Raw genomic sequence first — 23,321 nt, 5'->3', positions numbered from 1 at the left:
GAAAAATGAAAATCAAATTCTAAATCTTTTTAATTTGATCGAATACCTGAAAGGTTATGAAAAACACGTAAAATAGAAATAAGTAAAATATCAATTTTTGAATGAATGAATGGTGGAATAGTAATTTATTGAACACGAGTAGTTCTTCTTTGAAATTATAATAATAATAATTATTATTATTATTTTATAAAATCTTATTGATTCCTTTATAATAGTTTTAAAGACATTAATGCAGAAAAATACTCCTATATAAATACTCCTCCTGTTACACAGTAGTGGAAGCATTTTGTTATTTTGGTGAGTTCCATAGTAGTGGAATCATTTACTCCATTCGTCCATAATAATTCACCATTTGACCTAGCATGGGTTTTAAGAAATATAATAGAAAGTCTGTTGAAAAAGTTAGTGGCATGTGAGTCCTACTTTTATATATTAGTTTTTATAATAAAATGAGAGTGTAAATGAGTTAGTGGAATGTAAGGCCCACTACCAAAAATGCTATAAGTGAAAGGTGACAAATTTTTAAGAACGAACATAAAAGGAAATAGGTGACAAATTTTCAGAGACGGATGAAATACTTTTTAGTAAAGTCAACACATTTCATATCACTTACTTTACTATCTCATGGAGTACTTTATTTTCTCTTCATCCCTCTACCTTTTTCATTTCTTACTTTATTCTTTCTTTACTTCACTCACTCAATACAATTTTTCTTAAATCTCATGCCAAAAAAAATATCTCCACTTCTGCGGAACAAATAAAGTATAAATTAACAATAGTTAGTCATAGGAGTAATTTGAGCCCAAGATATAGATTAGCAAAGTTCAGTACAATTTACAAGGACGTCTACGATAGTTGAAATATCAACTCTCTCTTGTAGGCCTCAACATCCATTAATGAATATATCAGCAACATTCACTATATAGTGTAAATTTTACATCTCAATATCTATTCTGTACGTAGTCTGTAGGCCCTCAAAAAGAAGCAGTTCTCATTCCATGGTCGGAAAAGACATGCTTTCTTGTGTGTCAAATTTTGAGACACAGAGAATAAGACGAGCAAATGCAACATGAGGTCTTTAACTGTTGCAGAAGTGAATGTATTTTGCTCATCAATGAATAACTCTACGGCGTCTCTCAACATCGAAATGAATGTCCAACAAGTCAGTTATTCCAGCTTCAATTCTTTGGCCTATCTTAACAGGGCCTGCACCTTTAGGAGTACCTGCAGAGGGATACGATAATACGCATGATTTCGAGCACTTGAAGTAAAGAATCCCTAAGTAGATGCTGAATTTAACAGTTTCATCGAGACATAATTATTTTACATGGGATATGGACATTTATGTGATACTTCCTCCGTCCCATAAAAGATATCTCACTTTCCTTTTTAGTTTATCCCATTAAAGATATCATATTTCCATTTTTAGAAAAAGTTCTCTCTCACAATAATATAAATATTGTATTTTTTCTTTCCACCTAACGCACAAAACAAAACCTCCTAAAATCTTGTGCCATCCCACAAGTGTGACATCTTTTGTTGGACGGAGGGAGTAATAAACAGCAAACTGTTTCACGTTATGAGCATAACCTGTCAATATGACATCGCCTTCAAGAAGAGTGAAGAGAGAGCTGATGTGGCTAATCAAGAATGGGATCTTAAATATCATATCGCTCGTTGATCCTTTTTGCCGAATTTGTCCATCAACCTACAAAGAGAAGTTTTAATTAGAAGCAATAGAAATGAGGTAGGTTTAGTCTTAAGAATAAGGAACTAATAGTACTCAGCAAAAAAAATAGTACCTTCAACCAGAGTTCTACGTTGTGAGGGTCTGGCAACATGGATTTAGGCAACTGTGCAGATACAGTGTTGAAAAAATTAAATGAAAAGCATTTTACAACAAACAACTTCATAAATCTCATAAAGACAATTCATTCTTCAACTACAAACTCTTTTGCAACCAGTCTTTGAAACAAAACTACAACATTTGGTTCAGCTTGGAATAAAATCCATCAAACAACTAACATAAAGGGAAAAGGGAAAAGGGAAAATATATGTGGACATAAGGATCTGATTCAGTATGCTCCTATCCAGATATTATATCAGTACAACCTGAAAGCACATGGCACTTTTAAATCAAGAAATGGAAGACAAATTTATAAAGATGAGTTCTTACGATAGAGCTGATCGGGGTGAAGGTATCCTGCCCTTTAGCTGCAGACCACGGAAGACCTGCAGACTTTGGCGCAAAAGAAGATGGTGAAAAATATAAATGCACTTAAAAAGGACACAAAACTCACTTGTGCAATTTAATCCAAAAAGGAAGACAAAACCACAGATGTAATGACAGTTTCTATGAGGAATACATTATATTAAAACCTTAGCAACGGATTGGATCTCTCTAGCAGTCATATCCAAAGCAAGAGCATAACCTGAAACACAAGTGTCGGCGCGAAGAACAGAATCATAAGATAACTACTGAACGTCATGATGAAGAAAGATAAAACATAAATCAACCCAGGATACTGCTTTCCCTAATCGATCCCTACATTCGAGAAAGAATGGAGGAACAAAATGAGGGAATCATCCATAATTCCATATGGAAACTGGAGCCACCTATAGTTTCACAAATTCATAGCCCAATTCACAAATATTTCTACTTTAGATAGCCATCTCATGTGATCTAACCAAGTATACCAATCAGATACCCAACCAAATCACTCGACTATGCAGATTGCTTAATAGTGTGTTGGAAGGTAGAGAATGTGCATCAAAAATTGGAAAACGACATGTAATTGAGTGCAGAGCAAATGGGTAGAGAAAACTGTACAAACATAAATCCTAATTCCAATGTGAAAAATGCCACATGCGATCATTTCTTCCAATCTAATTCCTCCATATTACCACCAAATTGATCATTTTAGAGAAGCAGGAATTATAGCATACAATAAACTCGAATTTGATGAGATTAATATCTATCAATACCTCCAACGTAGTCCATGGCAGTGACCTCGGGCACGTCACGGGCGCGTTGACTGATGACAACTGCCAGCTCGACCTCATGATCCAGCGCCTCCAGCGGCTCAGGCACCTCAATTTTACCCCCGTTCTCCAGAAACGACGTCGTCGGCTTCAGAAACAGCACCGGCTCCTTCAATCAAACATCCAAATGGCATCACGCATGATTTCAAACAAAAAATGCAGCTAGATCTGTAAAAAAAGGAAAAAAAGACCTTAGGAACAGCGTTTCCGAACTCCTTGGCGTGCGCGGCGTAGTTGCGGCCGACGCCGATGATTTTGGTTCCGACGGTTGGAATCGCCGAGGCTGACGTGGACATATTCCGGTGACATGGTGTTGTTTTGGTGGTTTGAATACTCCGAAAGAGTGTGCTGCGACTCAACGGCGGCGATAATCTCACCATCGAAGCACACATTTTTACGGCTTACTCTCACTATGGGGGAGATTGTACCATTTTGAAATAATAATTCAAAATATTTAAATTAAATGTGGCAAACAAATTTTCCAAGTTTCTCAATTTAAATTTTGTGAAAATATACAGTCAAAGTACATTTGTAAAACGTGACCAAAAATGAGGTGGGATTTATATTTTTTGTATGGTGAAATGAAATTAATGTATAAATATTGATAGATAATTCGACAAAACACATCCGGTCTTTGTACATTTATTGTTTATTTCAATAGGTCCGTCTTTGTACTTTTATATTCTTCCAATCCTTATTTGATGGAATCGTTAGAGCATCCGCAGCGGTAGCAGCTCAGCTGCTCGTCCGTCCGTGCCGCTGAGTACTCGTCCGTCCGTCCGCCGCTGAGCCTCGTCCGTCCGTGCCAGCGGCACGGCGCTGCTCTTAGCTAAGAGCACGTCTGTGCCGCTGAGCACCATTACGTGGCAGCTTCTGATTGGCCAACGGCATAGCCGTTGATAATTTCATTTTTTTATTTTTATTTTTTAAAAAATTCAAAATTTATTTTAAAAAATGTTTTTAAATAAAAAATATATATTTTCCCACTTTCCAAAAAAATATATCCATTTTCTACCCACTTTTAATTTATTTTTCAATTTTTTTCCCCAAAATTCACATTTTCATCTATAAATACCCCCACTCCAACACAAAAAAAATCACATTCTCATCTATTATCTATTCTATCATCATCTACATTCTCTCATCTTTTTTCCTCATACTCTATCATCTAAATTCTCACCACACTACACAATGTCCGGCTCCGGCGATCACCCCTCCGGCAATCGCGGTTGGAACCACGATTGGTTCGACTCCGAGGCCGGATATAGTCCGGAAACTCAATTTACGGCCCCTCCTCAAACCCAAGGTTCGCAAGCTCCGGGTGGCTACCGTCCTTACCCGTTGCACGACCTAAACGCCCCCGGGTTCGGGTGGGCACCCGAACCCGGATCGGGACGGAGCAGCAGCTCTACTCCTACTCCTACTTCTGTTCCTACTCCTCCTGTTCGTGGCACCCGCACCCCGTACACTCTGGGTGAGATGATGGCGATGTTCAAAGCCTACTTGACAGTCTCCGAAGATCCGGACGTCAGCACGAACCAAACCGGGGAAACTTATTGGTGGCGCATCACTCGCCTCTACAATGAAACCCGGCCGACGGGAACCATATATCGCAATGATAGTATGGTTCGCAATTGCATCTTCAGATGCAACGAGGCAATCGGGAAGTTTCAGGGGATTTACCTCCAGGAAGAGCGGTCGGTGGGGAGCGGCACGAACGAGCTCGACATCATCACTGCCGCCTTGGCGGCATACCAACGGGAGGATTTCAAACCGTTCAAGTACCTCGATTGTTGGCAGGAGGGGCGCCAACATCCGAAGTATAGGGGCGGCATAGCAGCATCCTCCTCCAGCTCCTCCAGCAAATGGTCCAGGTCGGTTGCCTTATCCGACGGCGTCTCCGATGATGTGGCTACCCAGCTTGCCGGAGCTAACTTGGGTAGCCCCGACGCTGGCCCGAGCAGTTCCCGCCCGCAAGGAAGGAAGAAGGCGGCGGCCAACCGCCCCCGCCGTCGCGCCTTGACTCCATCCGCCCCCGCCCCGGCCCCCGCCCCCGCTCCCTTTGTGCCTTCTCCACCCCCGAACAACACGTTGTGGGCCATCTTGAGTCAACTCTACGTCTCGGATGACTCCGGATCAACTTGCAACACATGAACAAATGATCTGGGGTCTCAAGAGGCAATTGGGGATAGAGGACTAGTCTTCCACGTGTGTAATTTTTAATTTCTAGGATTTTAATTATGTATTTTTTATTTTCTAGGATTTTAATTATGTATTTTTATTTTTTAGTATTTTAATTATATAATTTTTTATTTTTTAGGATTTTAATTATGTAATTTTTATTTTTTAATGTATTTTTATAATGTAGAAATGTTTTTAATAATTGGAGTATTTAAATTGAATAATAGAATGGTGGGACCCTTGAGCTTGTCCTTAGCTAAGAGCACGGATGTGGGTGTTGTGCTCTTAGCTAAGGATAAGGAGTAAAAGTGGGTCCGGGCCCACCTCCGTGCTCTTAGCTAAGAGCACGGATGGGGATGCTCTTAACTTTTCCGTTATAAAATAACACATCATATATTAATTACTCTCTCCGTCCCGTTGTAGTAGTCTCGGTTGAGTCGGGCACATGTTTTAAGAAAAAAGTGTTTGAGTTTGTAATAAATAAATATTGTAGTGTATGTTGGGACCCTGTATGTTGGGACCCACTTTTAATTGAGTGTCAAATAAATAAATGTTGTAGTGGATGTTGGGACCCACTTTTAACACTTTGTAGGTATTTTTTATTAATTTATCTCAACCGGGACTCCTAAAGCGGGACGCCCAAAATTGATCAACCGGAACTCCTAAAGCGGAATGGAGGAAGTATTTGAATATATTTCACCTAATATCCTAGTTGGGAAATATGAACATAACATAAATATAAAAAAAAGACAAAAATAAAAACAAAAACAAAAAAAAAAAACTAAAGGATTCCAAATCGTTAAAAGAAATTTGATTGTTTGATTATATGATGTGTTATTTCATAACGGAGAAATTAACGGTTCTGTCAAATAAGGATTGGAATATATCGAATACAAAAGTACAAGGACTTACTAAAACAAAAAAATTGTACAAAGACCTATTGAAATAAACAATCAAAGTACAAGAACTTAAGGATGTGTTTTATCTAGATAATCCAATCAAACCGTAACTTATTGTTTTTTTTTCCTGTTTCTTCTTCATTACAATCGACAACACTATCAAGAATTTATAAAGAAAAAAAAACGAATGAAAAAATTGAAAACATGAGAGTGTTTTTAGCTCGCCAAATATTTCTAGACCCTTCACTTTAACATATTTGATGGATAAAAGGGAGATAGTAAATCATCAATAAAGGATGACATATTTGATGGATAAAGGGGAGACAGTAAATCATCAATAACGGACGAGTTAAATAGAGGGTTAAAGTTAATAAATTATTTTGAGACGTCATTTTTATTACTTCCTCCGTCCGTCATTAAGAGTTTTTGTCATTTTTTTGCACCCGTTTTAGAGAAATGATAAAGTAAGTAAGAGAATAATGTTGACAAGAGTCTTCTCAACGTTATTCTCTCTCTTATTTTACCATTTCTCTACTTTAACTAATTTTTATCATTTTTATAAAACAGGTGCGCAAAAGTGACTGGGACTCCTAATGACGGACGGAGGGAGTATCTCTTAAAAACATAAAAGATAAAATGTTAGTAGTTAGTTTTTTTTTTCTTTTTGAATTTACCTTCCTATTTTTGTTTTTTTTTCTAGAAGATATAATTACCTTTTAGAAATTTAAACGAAAAATATACATTCTCAATTTATCTTTACTATTAGAGCATCTCTAAGAACATCTCTAAGCGAAAGGATAAATGGAGAGGTGAAGAAAAATAAATACTATATTTCCTTTTCTTCATATAATTTCATGCTCAAACAGAAAGGGTATGTGAGAATGTATTATACCTTCTTTCATTTTGAAAAGGTATCTTTACCTCTTTTTAGTAGAAAAGGTAAAAAGTTAGTTACTCTCTCCATTTCTTAAAAATAGCAACTCTTTCTTTTTTAGTCCGTTTCTTAAAAATAGCAACTTTCAAACTTTCCACTTTTAAAAAATCTTTACACCCTTATACATCAATTTATTTACCACTTATACCACTACAATTAACAACTTTAAGTGGGCCCCATAATCCGGTAACATTAATTCTATTACCGTTTTCTCTTCATTTCTCCTACTTTACCAAAAAAAATTTCTCTCTCTTACTTTACCAATTTTTCTCTCCTTCTCTCTTACTTTACCAAATTTTGCATTAAAACCCGTGCTGTTTCAAATGTCCCTATTTTTAAGAAACGGAGGGAGTATTTTTATTTGTCTTTTCAATTTACTTTCTTTCCTTGGAGTCCATTACTTTTTAAGATGGTATAATAACCTTTTTGAGAAGGTAAATATAAATTATACCTTCTCAATATACCTTTGCCCCTTGGAAATGCTCTAAGAACATCTCCAACAAGAAAAGGTATTTGAAAGAGGTATATCATCTATTTACCTTCTCAAAAAGTGGAATATACCTTTCAAAAAAGAATTACATTCCAAAGGAAAAATGTATATAGAAAAGTAAATTATTTATTAAAAATAACATAATAGTACCAAATGTATTAAAAAATATACCTTCTCAAATTCCTCCCCCCATGGAGAATGGATTTACATGAAAAGAAGGCAAATATGGTAGTTATAAGATTTTACATGTTTATTAATGGAGAAGTAAAGATACATCTTTAAAATAGGAAAAATGTGTAATACCTTCTCAAATACCTCTCCCATTGGAGAATAATTTTTCATGAAAAAAGGTAAATATGGTAGTTATATGACTTTACCTCTCCATTTATCTCTCCCTTTGGAGATGTTCTAAAAGGAAGAGACAAATGGGAAGGTAAAGTATGATAAATGCCAAATTGACTTTTTTTTTAATGAAAAATCAATCTCTAAGGGGAAAAGTAAATGAGAAAGTATTTTACATTTTTCCACTTTGAGAGTATCTTTATCTTGATGGGGTTTGTATACTAAAAGATGTTTCCAGCGTACCTTTTGCATGTATACGAGAAACGTCACGTCCACTTGTTCACCTAATTATGAGAATACATAATATTATATAATGATTTATTTATTGAAATATAATAAACAAGTCTAAGGATTCTTACTAAGAAGGTTAAAGTAGAGAAATCTGATGATTCCACATGGGTTTTCCAGTAGGGAATTTGACCAGATCTAGTAAGAAGAAAAACAAATTCACAACATAGATTGGTTTGGCTACCTATTGGTATGGTTGCAGCGTTTGTGATAATTCTCTCTTACCTAAGAAAAGATTAGTAACACTGGCGTGGTAAAACATTGAAAGGATCTAATACGAAATGTATTCTTTATTGCCAGGGGCGGAGGGAGGGTTGGGCCGGGGGGGGCCCATGGTCCCCCCACTAATTTTTTAAAAAACCTAGGGGTATTTTAGTAATTTCACATTAATTATAATTTATAATATATATAATATTAAAGATAGATTTCAGCAAAATTATACTCCCTCCATCCACGAATATGAGTCTCGTTTTTCTATTTTAGTCCGTCGGCGAATAGGAGTCCCGGTTCACTTTTACCTGATAATAGGGTCTCACCTTCCACTAACTCATTCCTCTCACATTTCATTTAAAACTAATATATACAAGTGAGACCCTTATTCCACTAACTTTTTTCCACTCACTTTTCTTAACATTTCTTAAAACCCGTGCCGCCCATAAATGGGACTCCTAATGGCGGACGGAGGGAGTACTCTACAAATCGTTTCCTTTTAATTACTCCTTCTTTAGTGTAATCTGAAATCTAGTTATATAAAACTAGGTATATTTTAAAACTCAAATATAATTCAATTGATTTTTCTGCATGTGTTGTTTTTTGTTTGGCTGCAACAATTATATAAATTGAGACCTAAATAATCATATTCAAGCTCTAAATTGGTACACATAAAATTCAAATGGGAAGAAAGAAGATAGGTTATGTAATTCAATGGCTACGGCGGTTCTGTGTTGGAATTCTTTAACCCCTATTTTTAATTTGACGTGTATGTATTAATAGTTTTATACTATTTGATTTGTGACAACAACATTTTAGATTTGAGCATATTGTATATTTTGTTTACTCTTTATTCTTTTAGTTGTAAAGCATAAGATGAACTTTATCCTTTTTTGTGTATGATTTATATTTTGCAAACTTAATCAGTGTTGACTATTTTTGTAGGTATATGGATCGTTATTTCAAGAAACTTACTTCCGTTAATTCTTCATCAGTTGAATGATTGCTTAGTTCCTTATATGGAAAAGGATGTGTTTGTTAAAGTTACCAATGAAACTATTATGCAGCAATTTCAGAAGATGAAGAATAGAAGACAAATGTATGATGTAATTACATTTAACTTTACATTTTGAACCTTATAATTTAATTTATGTAAATTTTTTTAAATTTAATTTTGGACCCCCCATCATGAAATTTCTGGCTCCGCCACTATTTATTGCTATCTACCGAAAGGATATATTTCAGAAATTTTAGTATTTTCTAGTCTATGAAATTAACATTAATATTGTTTATTTAATCAGACGCATAGGAGAGTTTTTCGTAACTCAAACATGATATCTTGGATGGTAGTAATTGAATAACATGAAGGTATTGGAATATTATTTCATAGAATTCGCATGCCCAGTGTGGTGTGATTAAATCTCCAAGATGTGTTTGAAAAAGTAATTTATTATTCAGAAATCTACGCAGTTGGAATTTTATTCCATGAATAATAAATAGAGTTTCAAACTAGAAAAACTCTTTGGATAATTAATTTTATTCAAGTCACATAACAGACAAAAGAATTAAATTGATGGATTAAGTAATCTTAAAAGCGAGAAATATTATAAAATAAAATAGAACCCAAGTTATTCGTAATTTGATGATTTAGATGGGAGTCCAATATTATTATTTAGTGGAACAAAATAATATTCTATTGATAATATATTCAATCATGAGCTAATTGATTTAATTAGATATTTATCTAATGGGTGAGCCCAATATCTAATCACTCCAAGGATCCCCATTCTAGCTCAACAAGTCTTCTTATAAACAGTGAGTGACATGGAAACTCTAGCACACATAACACACAAGACAACACTCCTAACCCTAACCCTAGCCGCCATAATCGGCGCCTCTCTCTCTCCCTCATTGCCTTGATTTTCATGCCCTTGCACAAAGGGACAACACGATCTCGCGTTTTGTGTTGGATTTCCTAAATCTCATCTCACTTTTATTGATTCTTTGAGATCACCCACACGGATGAATAATTAAGGATGTGGGAATAATGTGGAAGATTCGTGGTCGATAAATCAAGGACCACTGAGAGTTGCAGCTAGCAACGTCAATCCTTCAATGGATCAAGAGGTAATAAACGAATCTACATCAAATTTCCTTTTGCATGTGTTTATCTATAGATCTAAAATATTTGCATGAAATTGGAATCGAATGCATAATCACCTAAATAGATCCGTAAGAATCTGTTTGTTTTTCGTGTCTTCCGTTGCAGTAAACCCATCATACCTCTCCATCAAAGAGAAGGTAAAAGAAAAATCTGTTTTTGTTTTTGTTGACGGGATATAAATAAGCCAACAAAATCTCAACAACAAAATTGAGCATATTTTGAAATTGGTTGTTGATTATGAAATTAATTCCATCAACCAACAACAAACAAAATACCATTAAATTTCAACCCTTAAATTTTTGAGAAAAAAAAAACAATAAGAACCATTAAAGTCTTTCCTTATTCACTTTTGCTCCCAAAGCCATGTAATTCATTTCAATATCAAGCAAAAATAAAATAAAAAAATCAAAGATACAAATCTAAAAAAGAAGACAGTGAAAAGAGATTTGTGTTTTGAGGGATTAAGATAGTGCATCGGTTCTTTGTTTGAATGCTTGGGATTAAATATTAGAGAGCAAAGAATTGGTTTCATGTAGAACAGGCTTCGATCATTTTATTTAGTTTATTTATGTCTGTTTTATGTTTAGATATTTTTTTTAACACTTTTTTATTTGGAGTTGGTTATTTTTTGAGAATGTATATACTCCTTCTGTCCCATTAGAAATAAAACGTTTTCCTTTTTAGGTTGTCTTAATAAATTTAAAACGTTTCTTAAAATGGAAACAACACTCTCTCTATTTTTTTCTTCTCTCTTACTTTACTCTCTATTCATTAACTCACAAAACACCACTGCATAAAATCCTGTGCCGAAAAGCAAATGTTGCATATTTATTGGGACGAAGAGAGTATTTCACTTTTTGAAAAGGTAAATATATGATATATCCTTCATTTATATTTCCTTCTTGGAGATGCTCGTAGAGGTATTTGAGAAAACATTATACATATTTCATAAAAATCATTCTTCAAGAGAAGAGATATTTGAGAAGGTATTAAACCTTCTTCAATTTTTAAAAAGTATGTTTACATCTTCTTCAAAAAAGTTAGTTATTTTTTGTTTGTCATTCAATTTTACATTCTTCTCTTGAAGTTCATTAAGGTAAATGAGAAATATACCTTCTCAATTTACCTTTCCCCATTAGAAATGCTCTTAAAGATGATTTTAGGGCACCACAACGGCCGCCCTTCATGTCTTTTAATTATTCATGAAACTTACACCACTTTTTATCTAATCCCTAATTTAAAGGACGACACTTCCAACCATTCATCCTTAACCATACTTTCCCTTTAATATTTATGGAGTCCCACTATTTCATTTCTACAATTAAATAAAATACATCTCGATAATAAAACTTCATTAAAAACAAATTAAAAATTACATTAAACATGAAATACTACCCCCATCTCACATTAAGTGTCATATTTAGTGTGGACGCGGATTTTAAAAAATGTAAGAAAAGTGAGTTGAATAAATTAATGGAGTATGAGTCTCACTTATATATATTAGTTTATAATAAAATGTGAGTAGAAATGGTTGGTGAAATGCGTGGTCTACTTACCATTTATGGTAAAAGTGAAATATGACTCTTATTATGAGAATGACAAAATGTGACATTTAATGTGGGACAGAGGTAACTCTAATATGGAAATAACATTATTTCTATTTTTTCTATTTTTTAATATTTGGTGGATTAAGCAAGTAATCTTTGTCAAACTGAAGAGATGTCAAGTTATGGCCACATAAGTTGCAAGCTGATTATCTTTATACGACTAATTTAATTCATAGTTGCTCCACAATTTATTGTTAGTTTTCACGTCAGCCAACCCACTCCACATACACAACACACTAAAAACAGAGCCACCGAAAATGACACAAGAGGGCAGCCGAGGTCCGCCCCACGCCGCCGTCCTCGTAGCAGTGGTGGCCGTGGTGATGGTGTTGCCGTCACTCATCGGTGATCAATGCGAAGCTGTAGGAGAATTCGCAGCTGAGCTGCTCACCCCCCTCGCCCTCCTCGTCCTCGCCATAAGCCTCATCTTCGCTATCCGCTTCATCTCCTAAGATGCCGCCAATCCAAGCAGAGGATGTCGGAGAGATCCTTTTCCGGCGCCGCGGAACACTATCACGGTGAGGACAAGGCAGAGAGGACTGTGAGCTTGCCGTTGCGCACAAACCACTTCAGCTGGATAACTGGCGGCTCCAACTACCGTTCAAGTCCGAATTCGAGAATTGGGAGGTTTGTTACTATGCAATTTTTCCAGATTTTTTAGTGGCTCAGGATTTGTGATTTTTGATTAAAAATAGGATGCTGGATAATACTCACTCCGTACCGGAATAGGAGTTCTATTTAGTTATGGCACGAGTTTTAAGAAATGTAAACAAAAGTGAGTTGAATAAGTTAGTGGAATATGAATCTCATTTATATATATTAGTTTTATAATAAAATGTGAGTAGAATAAGTTGGTAGAATGTGAGGCCTACTTACCATTTATGGTAAAAGTGAAATAAGACTCTTATTGTGGGACGGACCGAAATGGTAAAACATGACTCTTATTGTGGGACGGATGGAGTATTGGAGATGAGTTTTTCGAAACGGGGAATAATTGTGTCCGTGGAGAAATGTTTGAATTCAAAGTTCACCTATTTATGTGATACAGACATAGACTTTTATTTTACTCCGGAAGGGAGATGATAATCTATGTGTATAATTATTTAGCTTATTTTATATATTCCTTCCGTCCCATTAAAAACAAAACATTTGTTTTTCAACACAGGATTTTATACACTGTTGTTTTGTGAGTTGATGAGGCATGACTTGACAAATGACAAATTTAGGGTTAAGTTTGAATTGTGGAACCAATGCTACTATTATGCTGAATTCGATCCATATGTTTATGTCGATTTGTATGCTGAATTTGATTTGTGGAATTCGATTTGTATGTTTTCATTTATACTACTTGTATGTTTGTGATAAGTCGTTTGTGATACATCCTGGGTAAGAGATTGCAAAGATAGAAGAGAAACAATCAGAATTAGAGGAATTCCAAGTCACGCCTCCAGCGCACCACGTAGGACAAGTTTGTGTTGGAAATCTATCAGGATCGGATGAGAAATTTACATTGTCCGATAAAGTTCATGACTTTTCATGCAACATTTAAAGTTCACGGAAAAAACCAAACTATATTGAAAGTTCATGACGTTACATACGCTTTCCTCACTAATTAATCTCATTCTCTCTGGCTGAAACACCTCCCTAGCACCTCAACTATGAATTTTCTTTCAAATAATTTTTTCAATATGTATTAATACATTATCCTATCTAATTGATGCTTCTATTAGGTTCTCATCCTCCAATTGATTTACTCTTCAACCATCATGTCTGCTGTCAATGGCGGATCCAGAAATTAAATTTCGTGGGGTCGAACTATATTATAAATAAATATTTTAATTATATTAATTATTTTTATAAAAATATATTTTAATATCAATAATTCATACGAGCATGGATATTTTTAAAACAACATACTCCCTTAATCGCAACCCTTGGGTACAAATTTTAAGAAAATGATGTTTAGAGAATTAAGTGAAAAAATAAATAAAGTAGAAAAAGAGTTAAAGTACAAAAGCAACTAGATATATAAAGTAAAAGAATAATTATGTTATATTTTACTAAAGAAAACAATGATTTACGATAGTTGTGACGTCTAGAAAAGAATACGAGTCGCTTATGGTGGAATGAAATGAGTGTACTTTTTTTTGTCACATTCCAAATTTTTAAAAATTAAAAATAATTTGAATATGAATAAAGGAGGTTGAAAGTTTAAATTTTAAAACTAAAATTAGAAGAAATTAAGAAATATTTACTTCATATTATAAGTATGAGTATATTTAAGATAAGTTTATTTAGTGATAATATATATATAAAAAAAAATACTCCCTTCGTCCCTAAAGAGTGAACATTTGATTCGGAATGAGTTTTAATATATAATTGAAAGAGTAAGAGAGAAACAAAAGGAAAAGTTTTTTTAAAGTATTGTTAGTGGGGAATGAGTCTCACCTCATTAGAAAATTCATATCAGGGACGACAGACTAAAAAAAAATAGTTCATACTTTTCGGGGACGAATGGAATACATAACATTAATTAAAATTATTAAACAAGAATATACGTTTAATGGGACTTCTGGGAATTATTACAATAAAGAGAAAAAAATTTCAAAGGCCATTTTACAATTAGATGTAGTAGTACATAATTCAAGATTTGTAATCTTTCCAAATTAGCAAATTATGGGTACATTTTTGTTGATGCCATTTAATTCTAATTTCTAGGTCCCTATGTAAATATGTAAATATTTGGAAGAAAAAACAATAATGACAACTCCCTTCTCTCTCCTCACCCATATTGAGAAACCCATTTTGTTTTCTCTCTCTTCTGAAAAAAAATCGAATACCTCTTTTTCTTTCTCTACATTTCTTCATTCTCAACATCCGCCGCATCTGCCATCTCGCCACTGCCAGATTCCAGACTTGGTCTTGCCTCAATTCCTTTCTTTCTCTAGGCTCGGTCTCATATCACATTGCGTGAGGTGGGGGCGGAGACGCGAACGCCGTAGGGTCGGAGGTCGAAGAAAGGAGCTTTCCGGCGGTACTGCGGGGCAGGGTGGTGGGGTCGGCCGACCCCACTCGACCCCACCTGGATCCGCCACTGTCTGTTGTGCTGTCAAGCTCCCTTCCTACTGCTTGGTTTTCAGGTGTTAACCCGGCAAGATGGATTTTAGATATTCAAGCATATTTTGATTATTACAAGTTCTCTAATGCCGATCGGCTGTTCTTTGTGAGGAGATTTTTGACCATCCAGCATCCACATGGCTCCACGAGTATCGAAGCTTGAATCCTAATTGCTCATGGCAAGAATTTCTGGATGCTGTTTATCATAACTTCTTTGATGAGGATGTCATCAATTTCGCTGAGATGACAAAACTTCTCAACAAAATGATGGAGACAGTTGCATAATTTGCCAAAAAAGAGGCCATTTCTTGTTCCATCATCGAGACTATTGCTAAAAACGATGATGAGTCAAAAACAAATGTCAAGTCTGATCCCATCATCGACGAGATAGTAAAAAATGACGATGAAGACCCACAAGCGCTGGACAAGGCAATGGCTACGGTTCCTCCAAAGTTCCATAGCCCAAAAATCTGTTTTGTGTTCATTGGGTACGTTACTAAAGAAGTCTAATTTCTGCTAAATGATGAAATTTTGATGGCAAACGATGATAAAAACAATGACAACGAGACAGAAGAGTATTTTAGTTAGAGTCTATTAGAAATCTTTATTGCTTCCTTCATCCGCCATTCGTAGTCCCATTTATGGGCGTCACGGATTTTAAGAAATGTTAAGAAAAATTGGTGAAAAAAAGTTAGTGGAATAGGAGTCCCACTTGTATATATTAGTTTTAAATGAAATGTGAGTGGAATTGGTTAGTGGAAGGTGGGACCCTATTACCATTTATGGAAAAAGTGAACCGGATCTCTTATTCGTGGACGGACTAAAATGGAAAAACGGGACTCCTATTCGCTGACAGAGGGAGTATTATTTATGGAATGAATTTAAGTTTGCTATTCACTTGAATTAATTACATCTTGTTATATCCAAGAGTGGTTTGGTTCAGAAACTTTATTTATTATTCATGAATGAATTCCAATCGACAATGTTTACTTGAACAATAATTTTTTTTTTCCGAACACCTTTTGGGAACATTATTAAAGGGGACTCTCTCGAGATTTGATTCATTGCAGTGACAATCCTAGCACGGCCAGACATTAATCATCCCTATCTAAATGCAATTAAAAATGCACTTTTTAATAAGAGAAAGTAGTGCACAATTAATATCACATGTCTAATGTTATATACAAAGATTTAAAAATAGCAATCACTAAAACCTCGTCTTTCAGTAAATAGCCATAAAAGACTAATCTGTCGTTAGATCCATTCATTGTTATACCATACCAGTGTTGTTGGTTTACTTATTAGGCAAGAAAACTTTCGAACTAACACTACAATCATTATCGATAGATAGCCAAAACTTATCTAGGTTGTAAAATTTAGTTTTATTTTTGCAAGATACGTACCGAGTCGCCTACAGTGATGAACATGTCCCCCACTTAATCAACAATGCAAAAGTCTCGTTCCCTTTAGACACTTAAAATACTTGTATAAATCTTTAAATAATAAGCAAACATAATATAATAAACTTAATTCTTTTCCTTTGGGTAAAAGCGAATTTGTACTTTACTGTACACAAGCAATCGTTCAACTCGAAACATGTTTTTTCAGTATTGCCTTCATTGTATGTTTGCTTTCTGAATTTTTCTGCATTTTGTTATTTTCATGAATTATTGCCTATCTTGTTCTTCATTTTTTTACAAATTTCTATTTTTGGGTGCTATTTTCGCTTTCTTATTGAGCAGGAGGTTTGCTGTAACCATTCTCATGTTGTGTTTAAAATTGATGTTAGATTTGACTTTTTTTAGAAGAAAATAATGTTAACTTGAATTCAGTTAGTTACTTGAATATAAAATATTTCCTTCATTTTGTTCATGTTGTAAGATTTTTAACTAGTAATTCAAAGGAAATTGGAAGTGGTCTCAAGTAGATGCTCAAATCGAAACGAATCAGCGGTTAACCACCGGTTGATAACTGGAACCGGCCTGGTGGTTCTGAAGCGCCGGACGGTTCGGTGGCTCACACAGTCTGGGCAGGTTCAATGAAATATAAAACGGGAACCGCCGGTTCAACGGTTAAACCTACAGTTCAAATAAAATTAAAAAAATATTTATCATTTATAAAAATTTAGAAATTAATTTTCACAAATAAATAATTACAATTACAAAATTATAAAAATCTCATAATAGCCCATTTTTATTTGTTGGACATATGAATTCTAAGATACTATTCTTGATTGTTTCCTTTTATAGAAACATCCTTAATTGTTTTATAGTATTTCACTTTCAATATAAGACAAAATATCCTAAATAAGTTTTTGAACAGTAAGCATGCCTAATGTCAAGCTCTCTAAGCGGCAGACATAGAAATTTACTTAGAGGGGACGAATATGTAATATAACTTCCAAGTAAGGGTCAATTTCATCAACCAACATTGTTTTTCATTTAAACCCACAAGAGTGAGTTAAACAATGGGCTCATGTATAATCAAACACAAAACAATGGAAAACATCTAACGTCAAAGTCCACTTTCATGAAAAATAATTTAGGAGCTAAAAGAAATACTAAACATAACACCAACTATGTATTACTCCTAAATAAATTATGTTGATCCATTAAAGTAATTCATTAATCAGGTAAATGTGATTAACTATTAACTTTTTTTCATGATTAAATATAGAGCGAAATATTGCTAAATGAAATATAATAGCAAATGTGGACTACAATAAAATGAAAAAAAGTTAAAAAGGTCTCTCTATCTCACATTAATTATATTCCCTTTTTCGGTAGCCATAATTAATATGACAGCATTTCCATCAATGAAACTAGGCTTTATATATTTTGTCTCAACCAAGCAATGATTTGCATGTTTCTCTAGCTCAATCGCAATCTGTTTCCTGGTGTAATCACTCTGTTTGCATGTCGTTGCTCATGATTTCTGTCAGTTTTTTTTACCATTGGTTTTTATGTATGAATTGTAATTAAAGTTCCTTTCTTTTTCACAAATTGGAATTGTATGTGCTCTTCGTCAGACCCTTTTAAATTTTCGCTTACTTTTTTATGAGCCCATTTGAAATTTACTGCAAAAGGTTGCAACTTTAGCTTGGTTATACGATTATTTGGTGTGTGGGGAATGGAAGAGGCAGGGCAGATAAAGAGGGCCTTGATTGATGCCACCGCCGGTGCAATTTCTGGTGCTGTTTCAAGAACTGTGACATCACCTCTTGACGTCATCAAGATTAGGTTTCAGGTACAGAGGCTTTTAGTGGATTTGATTTGCCTTCATTTTGTAGGAATTGAAGATTTGATCTCACATTGTTGGATACCTATTTTGATGGAATAGCATAGGAATTGTTATGGTTTACTGTATTTTGGTGGTCATGTTTAGGATCATACTCCTCAATTCTTGAAAATTAAGATGAAGAACACAGGAATTATTTGTATTACTATAAACTCATAGATGAAGGTTGTTAAATTTACAGGATAATGTTACCATATACAGGTTCAGCTGGAACCAACTACACAGTGGGCTTTGCCTCGCACAGATGTTTATGGTCCGTCAAAGTATACCGGTATGCTGCAAGCAACAAAAGACATCTTTCGGGAAGAAGGATTTTTGGTATTGCATTGCCTTTATGAATATTCTTATTGACATTTACAACCTGCTATGCCTTCTTTCATTTGTGTTTTTGACATGTAGGAATTTCCACTAACTATAGCTAGAGAGCAATCTTGACTTTAAAATTAACATGTAGTTAAGTCGTATAGTTTCCTCGTATCTCTTTCCTTATTCTGTATGTTAAACGCTCACCAATGGGATGTTGTGAATGAGGTGTATCGGTCGTTTTTCACTTTGGTGTTTTTCATATTTATGCCTAAGCCTTGTTCTCGACTTCTTGATTTCATCATTCCTTCATAGGGATTCTGGAGGGGCAACGTTCCAGCACTTCTTATGGTTATGCCGTATACTGCAATACAGTTCGCAGTTATGCAAAAGTTAAAGGCAATAGTTTCTGGCTCTTCCAACACAGGTTTGGTAATATACAATCTTATCCCTTGTCAATTCTTGCTTTTTCGTCGTATCATTTGATTTTGAAATGAGAAAAAAACTTTCGTCTTTGAGAACTGAAATTTCTGTTATAGCATTCTGCAATCTCCTTGCTGCAGAAAACCATCTGAGGATAAGTCCATACATTTCGTACATTAGTGGATCAGTGTCTGGATGTGCTGCCACTATCGGTTCGTACCCGTTTGATCTTCTTAGGACAATCTTGGCATCACAGGGGGAGCCAAAGGTGTTGATCCTGCACGTGCACCACAAGTAGCATTGTCGTTTTAGATCATTATTTTTGTGCATGTGTTGAAAGCATAGTAGAAGACAATTTTGTCAAAAACTGAAAAGATGATGTTCCCACAATCAGGTATATCCAAACATGAGGGCTGCACTTTTCAATATACTCGAAACTCGTGGGCTTCGCGGGTTGTATGCTGGATTGGCACCCACACTTGTTGAAATCGTCCCTTATGCCGGCTTGCAGTTTGGAACCTACGACACATTCAGGCGCTGGACTATGGTCTCTCTCTCTCTCTCTCTCCCTATTCATGCGAAGCTCGCTTGCTGACTATGATCGCCATGATTTACATGTACTGCAATGCTTGACGTGGTAGCTTATTCTTCTAGGCTTGGAAACAGAACAGATCACAATACCAGAGACTAGACCCTGGTGTTCTCACAGACGTTGAGGTTTCCATCTGTGGTTTAGCTGCAGGAATATGCGCTAAAGCCGTTTGCCATCCCCTTGATGTGGTGAAGAAGAGATTTCAGGTATAAAACCGTTTTCAACATTTGAAATCTCAATCATTCACAGTTGATACTGTCTTATGAAACTTGACTCGTAGGTCCAAGGCCTGCAGAGGGATCGGAGATACGGAGCTCGGGTGAGGCCTCGTGCATACCAGAACATCCATGATGCCATCGTCCAGATCCTACGCTCGGAGGGATCAGCCGGGCTGTACAAGGGCATTGTCCCATCAGTCATCAAAGCTGCACCGGCTACTGCTGTCACGTTTGTGGCCTTCGAGTACGCATCAAAATGGTTGAGGAATTGAAGTCCATACTTACATTAATCTTCGTCTCAACGACTGTTATTACATTGAATTGTGTATACCCATTTATTTTGGAAATATTAACTTTTAGGCATAGTAGTGAAAAAGAAAACAAGGGAGCCTCTCAAGTTTTTAGGCTCCAAACATTGTGTAATTCAAGAGCATCCTTTTTTTCCTTTATTAATTGTTTCAAAGAATATTTGTTACTACTGTTACAATGTCCAGTTCTCACCTCTAGAAGATCTATGCCTCGTACAGAAAAGATAGTAGTAATCAAAAACTTCAACCATGAAGCTCTTAGAAGAAGAAAAAAAGTGATCATTCTTGATCATTTTTAATTTTAGGGTCATCCTCTGGAGGAAGAGATACAAACTGGAGGATATTTTGAACCTGTGCAACATCGATCCGGAACCGTTTGGCAATTTGGCCAGCATCCATGGGACCATCGTGTTCATCCGACTTGCCCTCGTGCAAGAGAATGATTTGGCGCAGCTGTGCTATCTTCAGTGTTCCAGGTGGCGCAGACCGATCCTCGTACCTGCCAGATTCGGGTTTTGTATTCCGTAGTTTTGGCAAAGGCCTTTTGTAACTCTCCACCACAGAGGCCTGTCAAAACAGCCCGGAAACAGGGCAATGTTAGATTTCACATAAATATATCAGTCATCGGTTGTATTAGTAGTGAACGATGGTCAAAGTAAAAGGAATTTAATAAGAGCAAATTGGTGCATTTTCTATAAACAGTAGATCTTGAAGAATAATTTAGCTTGTGTCATGAAGGCCATTACTAGAAGAGACACAAGAGTCGGAGAAGAGAACGGGTAGCTTAAGATCTTATAACACAATTAAAAGCAACGTCATGTTTCCGGAGATTTTTTTTTTCGGTTTACCAAGGGTATCCATCGATAGGCCAATGACTATTCACCGCGCTGATTTGTAGGCACCTCAATAGGTGGGACAGTTGGCCCAAGGATTTAAGGATGCTTCATATCCTAAGGCAGGGATCGATCTCCTGACCATTTGGTTAGGGATGGACGAGTCCCATGCCACTTGACCACACCCCTCGGGTTTAAATTGCTGTTTCTGAAGATTCTAAATTGATGTTCTAGCATGCGATCTGAGTTTAACTAAAAAATAATATTAATGTGATGAATAAGTAAGAGTGTGTATAACGAGTTCGGATCCTTACCTCGCCCATCTCAAGCTTTCCTCCAGGCTTTGCTTGAATTCTACCCACCATTTGGCTGAGCATGGAATCATACTGTGGGTCTCGATCCTCGAGGACATTTTCTGGGTTCACTCTTGATACACCCTCTTGAAAGAGTCATAAAACGAATACATAAGGTTATTACCAACTAGATAAAAGACACTTATGACAATGTCTAAGCTATGACTTCTGACAAAGTTAGTAGCTGTATTCCGCTTGATTTTTCCATCCGCAAAAGATTCCCCAACCTCTTATCTAGCAATATATGTGTGTGTATTGGTGTTAACTCTACTTTACGACAAGATGCTGTTATCTACGTTCACAACGAAGAAGTTAGAAGGTATCGACTTCTAATTTCCCATCTGCAAGAAAACAACTCACCAACCTCCTGTCCAACTCTACTTCACGACCCAACATGTTCTTATCTAAATGCATAATGCTGATGAAGAAGAAAGGAGAAGGATTCTCCAACCTCTTATCTAACTCTATATTTACATGTTTATCAACCAACTCTACCTATAACCCGAGATGCCTCTTATCTAAGCCATGACGCTGATGAAGCAGGAAGACTTGTATTATCCTTTTTGCCAGTGAAAGACTATCTCACAATATGTATATGTGTGATTATTGGAAGTATCAGCTCTACTTCATAACAAGACTACAAAAAAAGCAATAAAATTGTTATGAAATTTTTCTAGTCAAATCCAATACCCTTTGTTTGTTATCTAGCTATTCCTATCGGATGAAAGCCAGTGCATCGCTTCTTAGCTAAATAAATTTCTTGTTTTTGAAGAAAATAAATAATGAAAATCTCGACACTAATTCTAAAGCCAAAAACTATGATGAAGGAGATGCAACAACATTTAATCAAAAATCAAATGTGCATAAATTAGAAAACTTCACATATCATATTTCTTTCTTTTCGCCTCATACTAGGAAGAATCCTTGCTCATGCTACTAGGCATTTCTGATTGGTAAAATCAGCAAACATCACCATGAATTCGAAATTCTATGACCTTAAAAAATAAAAACGATGAGCTGAAATTTTGGAAATGCAACTAAAATGAAGTAATGAAAAGTAAGAGAATTACCAGAAGCTTGGGTGATGTCAGCAGTTGGGTGTTTTTCAAGGGGAAAAGAAGAAGAATCGGAATGTGGAGGTGGAGCCGGTGGGCGCTCAATGGGTTTCCGGAGCTGCGGCGGCGTCGTACCAATTCTTCCAGTTGCTCGACGAAATGCCTGACCCATATTTGTCAGAGAAATTGATGTTTGGGGTGAGAATGGAGTATACTTTTGTATTGGGCCTTCAGTTAGTGGGTTGAAATTGTAGGCCCATCAACAATCGGAATATTGTTGTCCCATCCATATAACTTTGCTTGATTTTGTTTCATCGGTTAGAGTGTTTATTTGATTGTCTCATTGGAACTTACTCCCTCCGTTCCAAGGAAGATGACCCATTTTTTAGGCGGCACGGGATTATATGCAAATTTATTTTGTGTATTGAGAGGAGAGAATAAAGTAAGAGAGAGGGAATAAAGTAGAAATAAAGGCGTTTCCATTTTAAGTAATGGGTCATCTTAGTTGGGACAAACTAAAAAGGAAAGTGGGTCATCTTCAATGGGACGGAGAGAGTACTCTTTTTCGTCAGCAAATAGGAGTCCACATTCATTTTTACTATAAATGGTAATAGGGCCTCCACTGACCCATTTCACTCACATTTCATTTAAAACTAATATATATA

The 23,321-nt window shown here is 35.7% G+C and overlaps 3 protein-coding genes across 7 annotated transcripts; 1 reads left to right on the top strand and 2 right to left on the bottom strand.

Annotated features, from left to right (window-relative positions):
* Window positions 1–786: 786 nt before the first annotated feature.
* LOC125212698 (oxaloacetate tautomerase FAHD1, mitochondrial-like) lies at window positions 787–3,473 on the bottom strand. Its single transcript, XM_048112937.2, has 7 exons — window positions 3,234–3,473; window positions 2,986–3,151; window positions 2,380–2,432; window positions 2,177–2,239; window positions 1,803–1,853; window positions 1,591–1,708; window positions 787–1,224 (listed from the first exon to the last, which is right to left on the bottom strand). The coding sequence occupies exons 1-7, from the start codon at window positions 3,432–3,434 to the stop codon at window positions 1,112–1,114; spliced, it is 765 nt and encodes a 254-aa protein (XP_047968894.1). The 5' UTR covers window positions 3,435–3,473; the 3' UTR covers window positions 787–1,111.
* Window positions 3,474–18,067: 14,594 nt separating this feature from the next.
* LOC125203301 (mitochondrial thiamine diphosphate carrier 2-like) lies at window positions 18,068–20,556 on the top strand. Of its 5 annotated transcripts, none has more exons than XM_048101619.2 (7): window positions 18,068–18,520; window positions 18,773–18,889; window positions 19,190–19,301; window positions 19,414–19,565; window positions 19,692–19,844; window positions 19,952–20,095; window positions 20,170–20,556. In XM_048101619.2, exons 1-7 carry the CDS (start codon window positions 18,404–18,406, stop codon window positions 20,377–20,379), a joined length of 1,005 nt encoding a protein of 334 aa, XP_047957576.1. In that variant the 5' UTR covers window positions 18,068–18,403; the 3' UTR covers window positions 20,380–20,556. The 5 variants fall into 5 exon arrangements, with proteins under 5 accessions (XP_047957576.1, XP_047957582.1, XP_047957618.1 ...); XM_048101625.2 differs by having other exon boundaries at window positions 18,069–18,520; window positions 19,438–19,565; XM_048101661.2 differs by having other exon boundaries at window positions 18,393–18,520; window positions 18,753–18,889.
* LOC125203350 (uncharacterized) lies at window positions 20,531–22,880 on the bottom strand. The gene is made up of 3 exons (XM_048101677.2): window positions 22,672–22,880; window positions 21,563–21,687; window positions 20,531–20,982 (listed from the first exon to the last, which is right to left on the bottom strand). Exons 1-3 carry the CDS (start codon window positions 22,826–22,828, stop codon window positions 20,695–20,697), a joined length of 570 nt encoding a protein of 189 aa, XP_047957634.1. The 5' UTR covers window positions 22,829–22,880; the 3' UTR covers window positions 20,531–20,694.
* Window positions 22,881–23,321: the final 441 nt, after the last annotated feature.

The sequence above is a fragment of the Salvia hispanica genome, chromosome 2 (genome assembly GCF_029641045.1).
Source record: "Salvia hispanica isolate PSC_SH4W2 chromosome 2, Shi_PSC_v1, whole genome shotgun sequence".
NCBI lineage: Eukaryota > Viridiplantae > Streptophyta > Magnoliopsida > Lamiales > Lamiaceae > Salvia > Salvia hispanica.
The sequence above is the reverse complement of the archived record's forward strand: the minus strand, read 5'-3'. Positions and strand labels throughout refer to the sequence as shown.

Excerpts from the sequence above, each read along its gene's own strand:
- LOC125203350 (XM_048101677.2), bottom strand. The coding sequence starts at position 22,828 with ATGGGTCAGGCATTTCGTCGAGCAACTGGAAGAATTGGTACGACGCCG. Across the intron at positions 21,688-22,671 it reads TGACATCACCCAAGCTTCTG|AGGGTGTATCAAGAGTGAAC; the intron begins GTAATTCTCTTA and ends GACTCTTTCAAG. Across the intron at positions 20,983-21,562 it reads GAAAGCTTGAGATGGGCGAG|GCCTCTGTGGTGGAGAGTTA; the intron begins GTAAGGATCCGA and ends CTGTTTTGACAG.
- LOC125212698 (XM_048112937.2), bottom strand. The coding sequence starts at position 3,434 with ATGTGTGCTTCGATGGTGAGATTATCGCCGCCGTTGAGTCGCAGCACA. Across the intron at positions 2,240-2,379 it reads AGATCCAATCCGTTGCTAAG|TCTGCAGGTCTTCCGTGGTC; the intron begins GTTTTAATATAA and ends TTTGCGCCAAAG. Across the intron at positions 1,709-1,802 it reads ACGTAGAACTCTGGTTGAAG|GTTGATGGACAAATTCGGCA; the intron begins GTACTATTTTTT and ends TTCTCTTTGTAG.
- LOC125203301 (XM_048101619.2), top strand. The coding sequence starts at position 18,404 with ATGGAAGAGGCAGGGCAGATAAAGAGGGCCTTGATTGATGCCACCGCC. Across the intron at positions 19,302-19,413 it reads TTCTGGCTCTTCCAACACAG|CATTCTGCAATCTCCTTGCT; the intron begins GTTTGGTAATAT and ends TTTCTGTTATAG. Across the intron at positions 19,845-19,951 it reads CATTCAGGCGCTGGACTATG|GCTTGGAAACAGAACAGATC; the intron begins GTCTCTCTCTCT and ends TTATTCTTCTAG.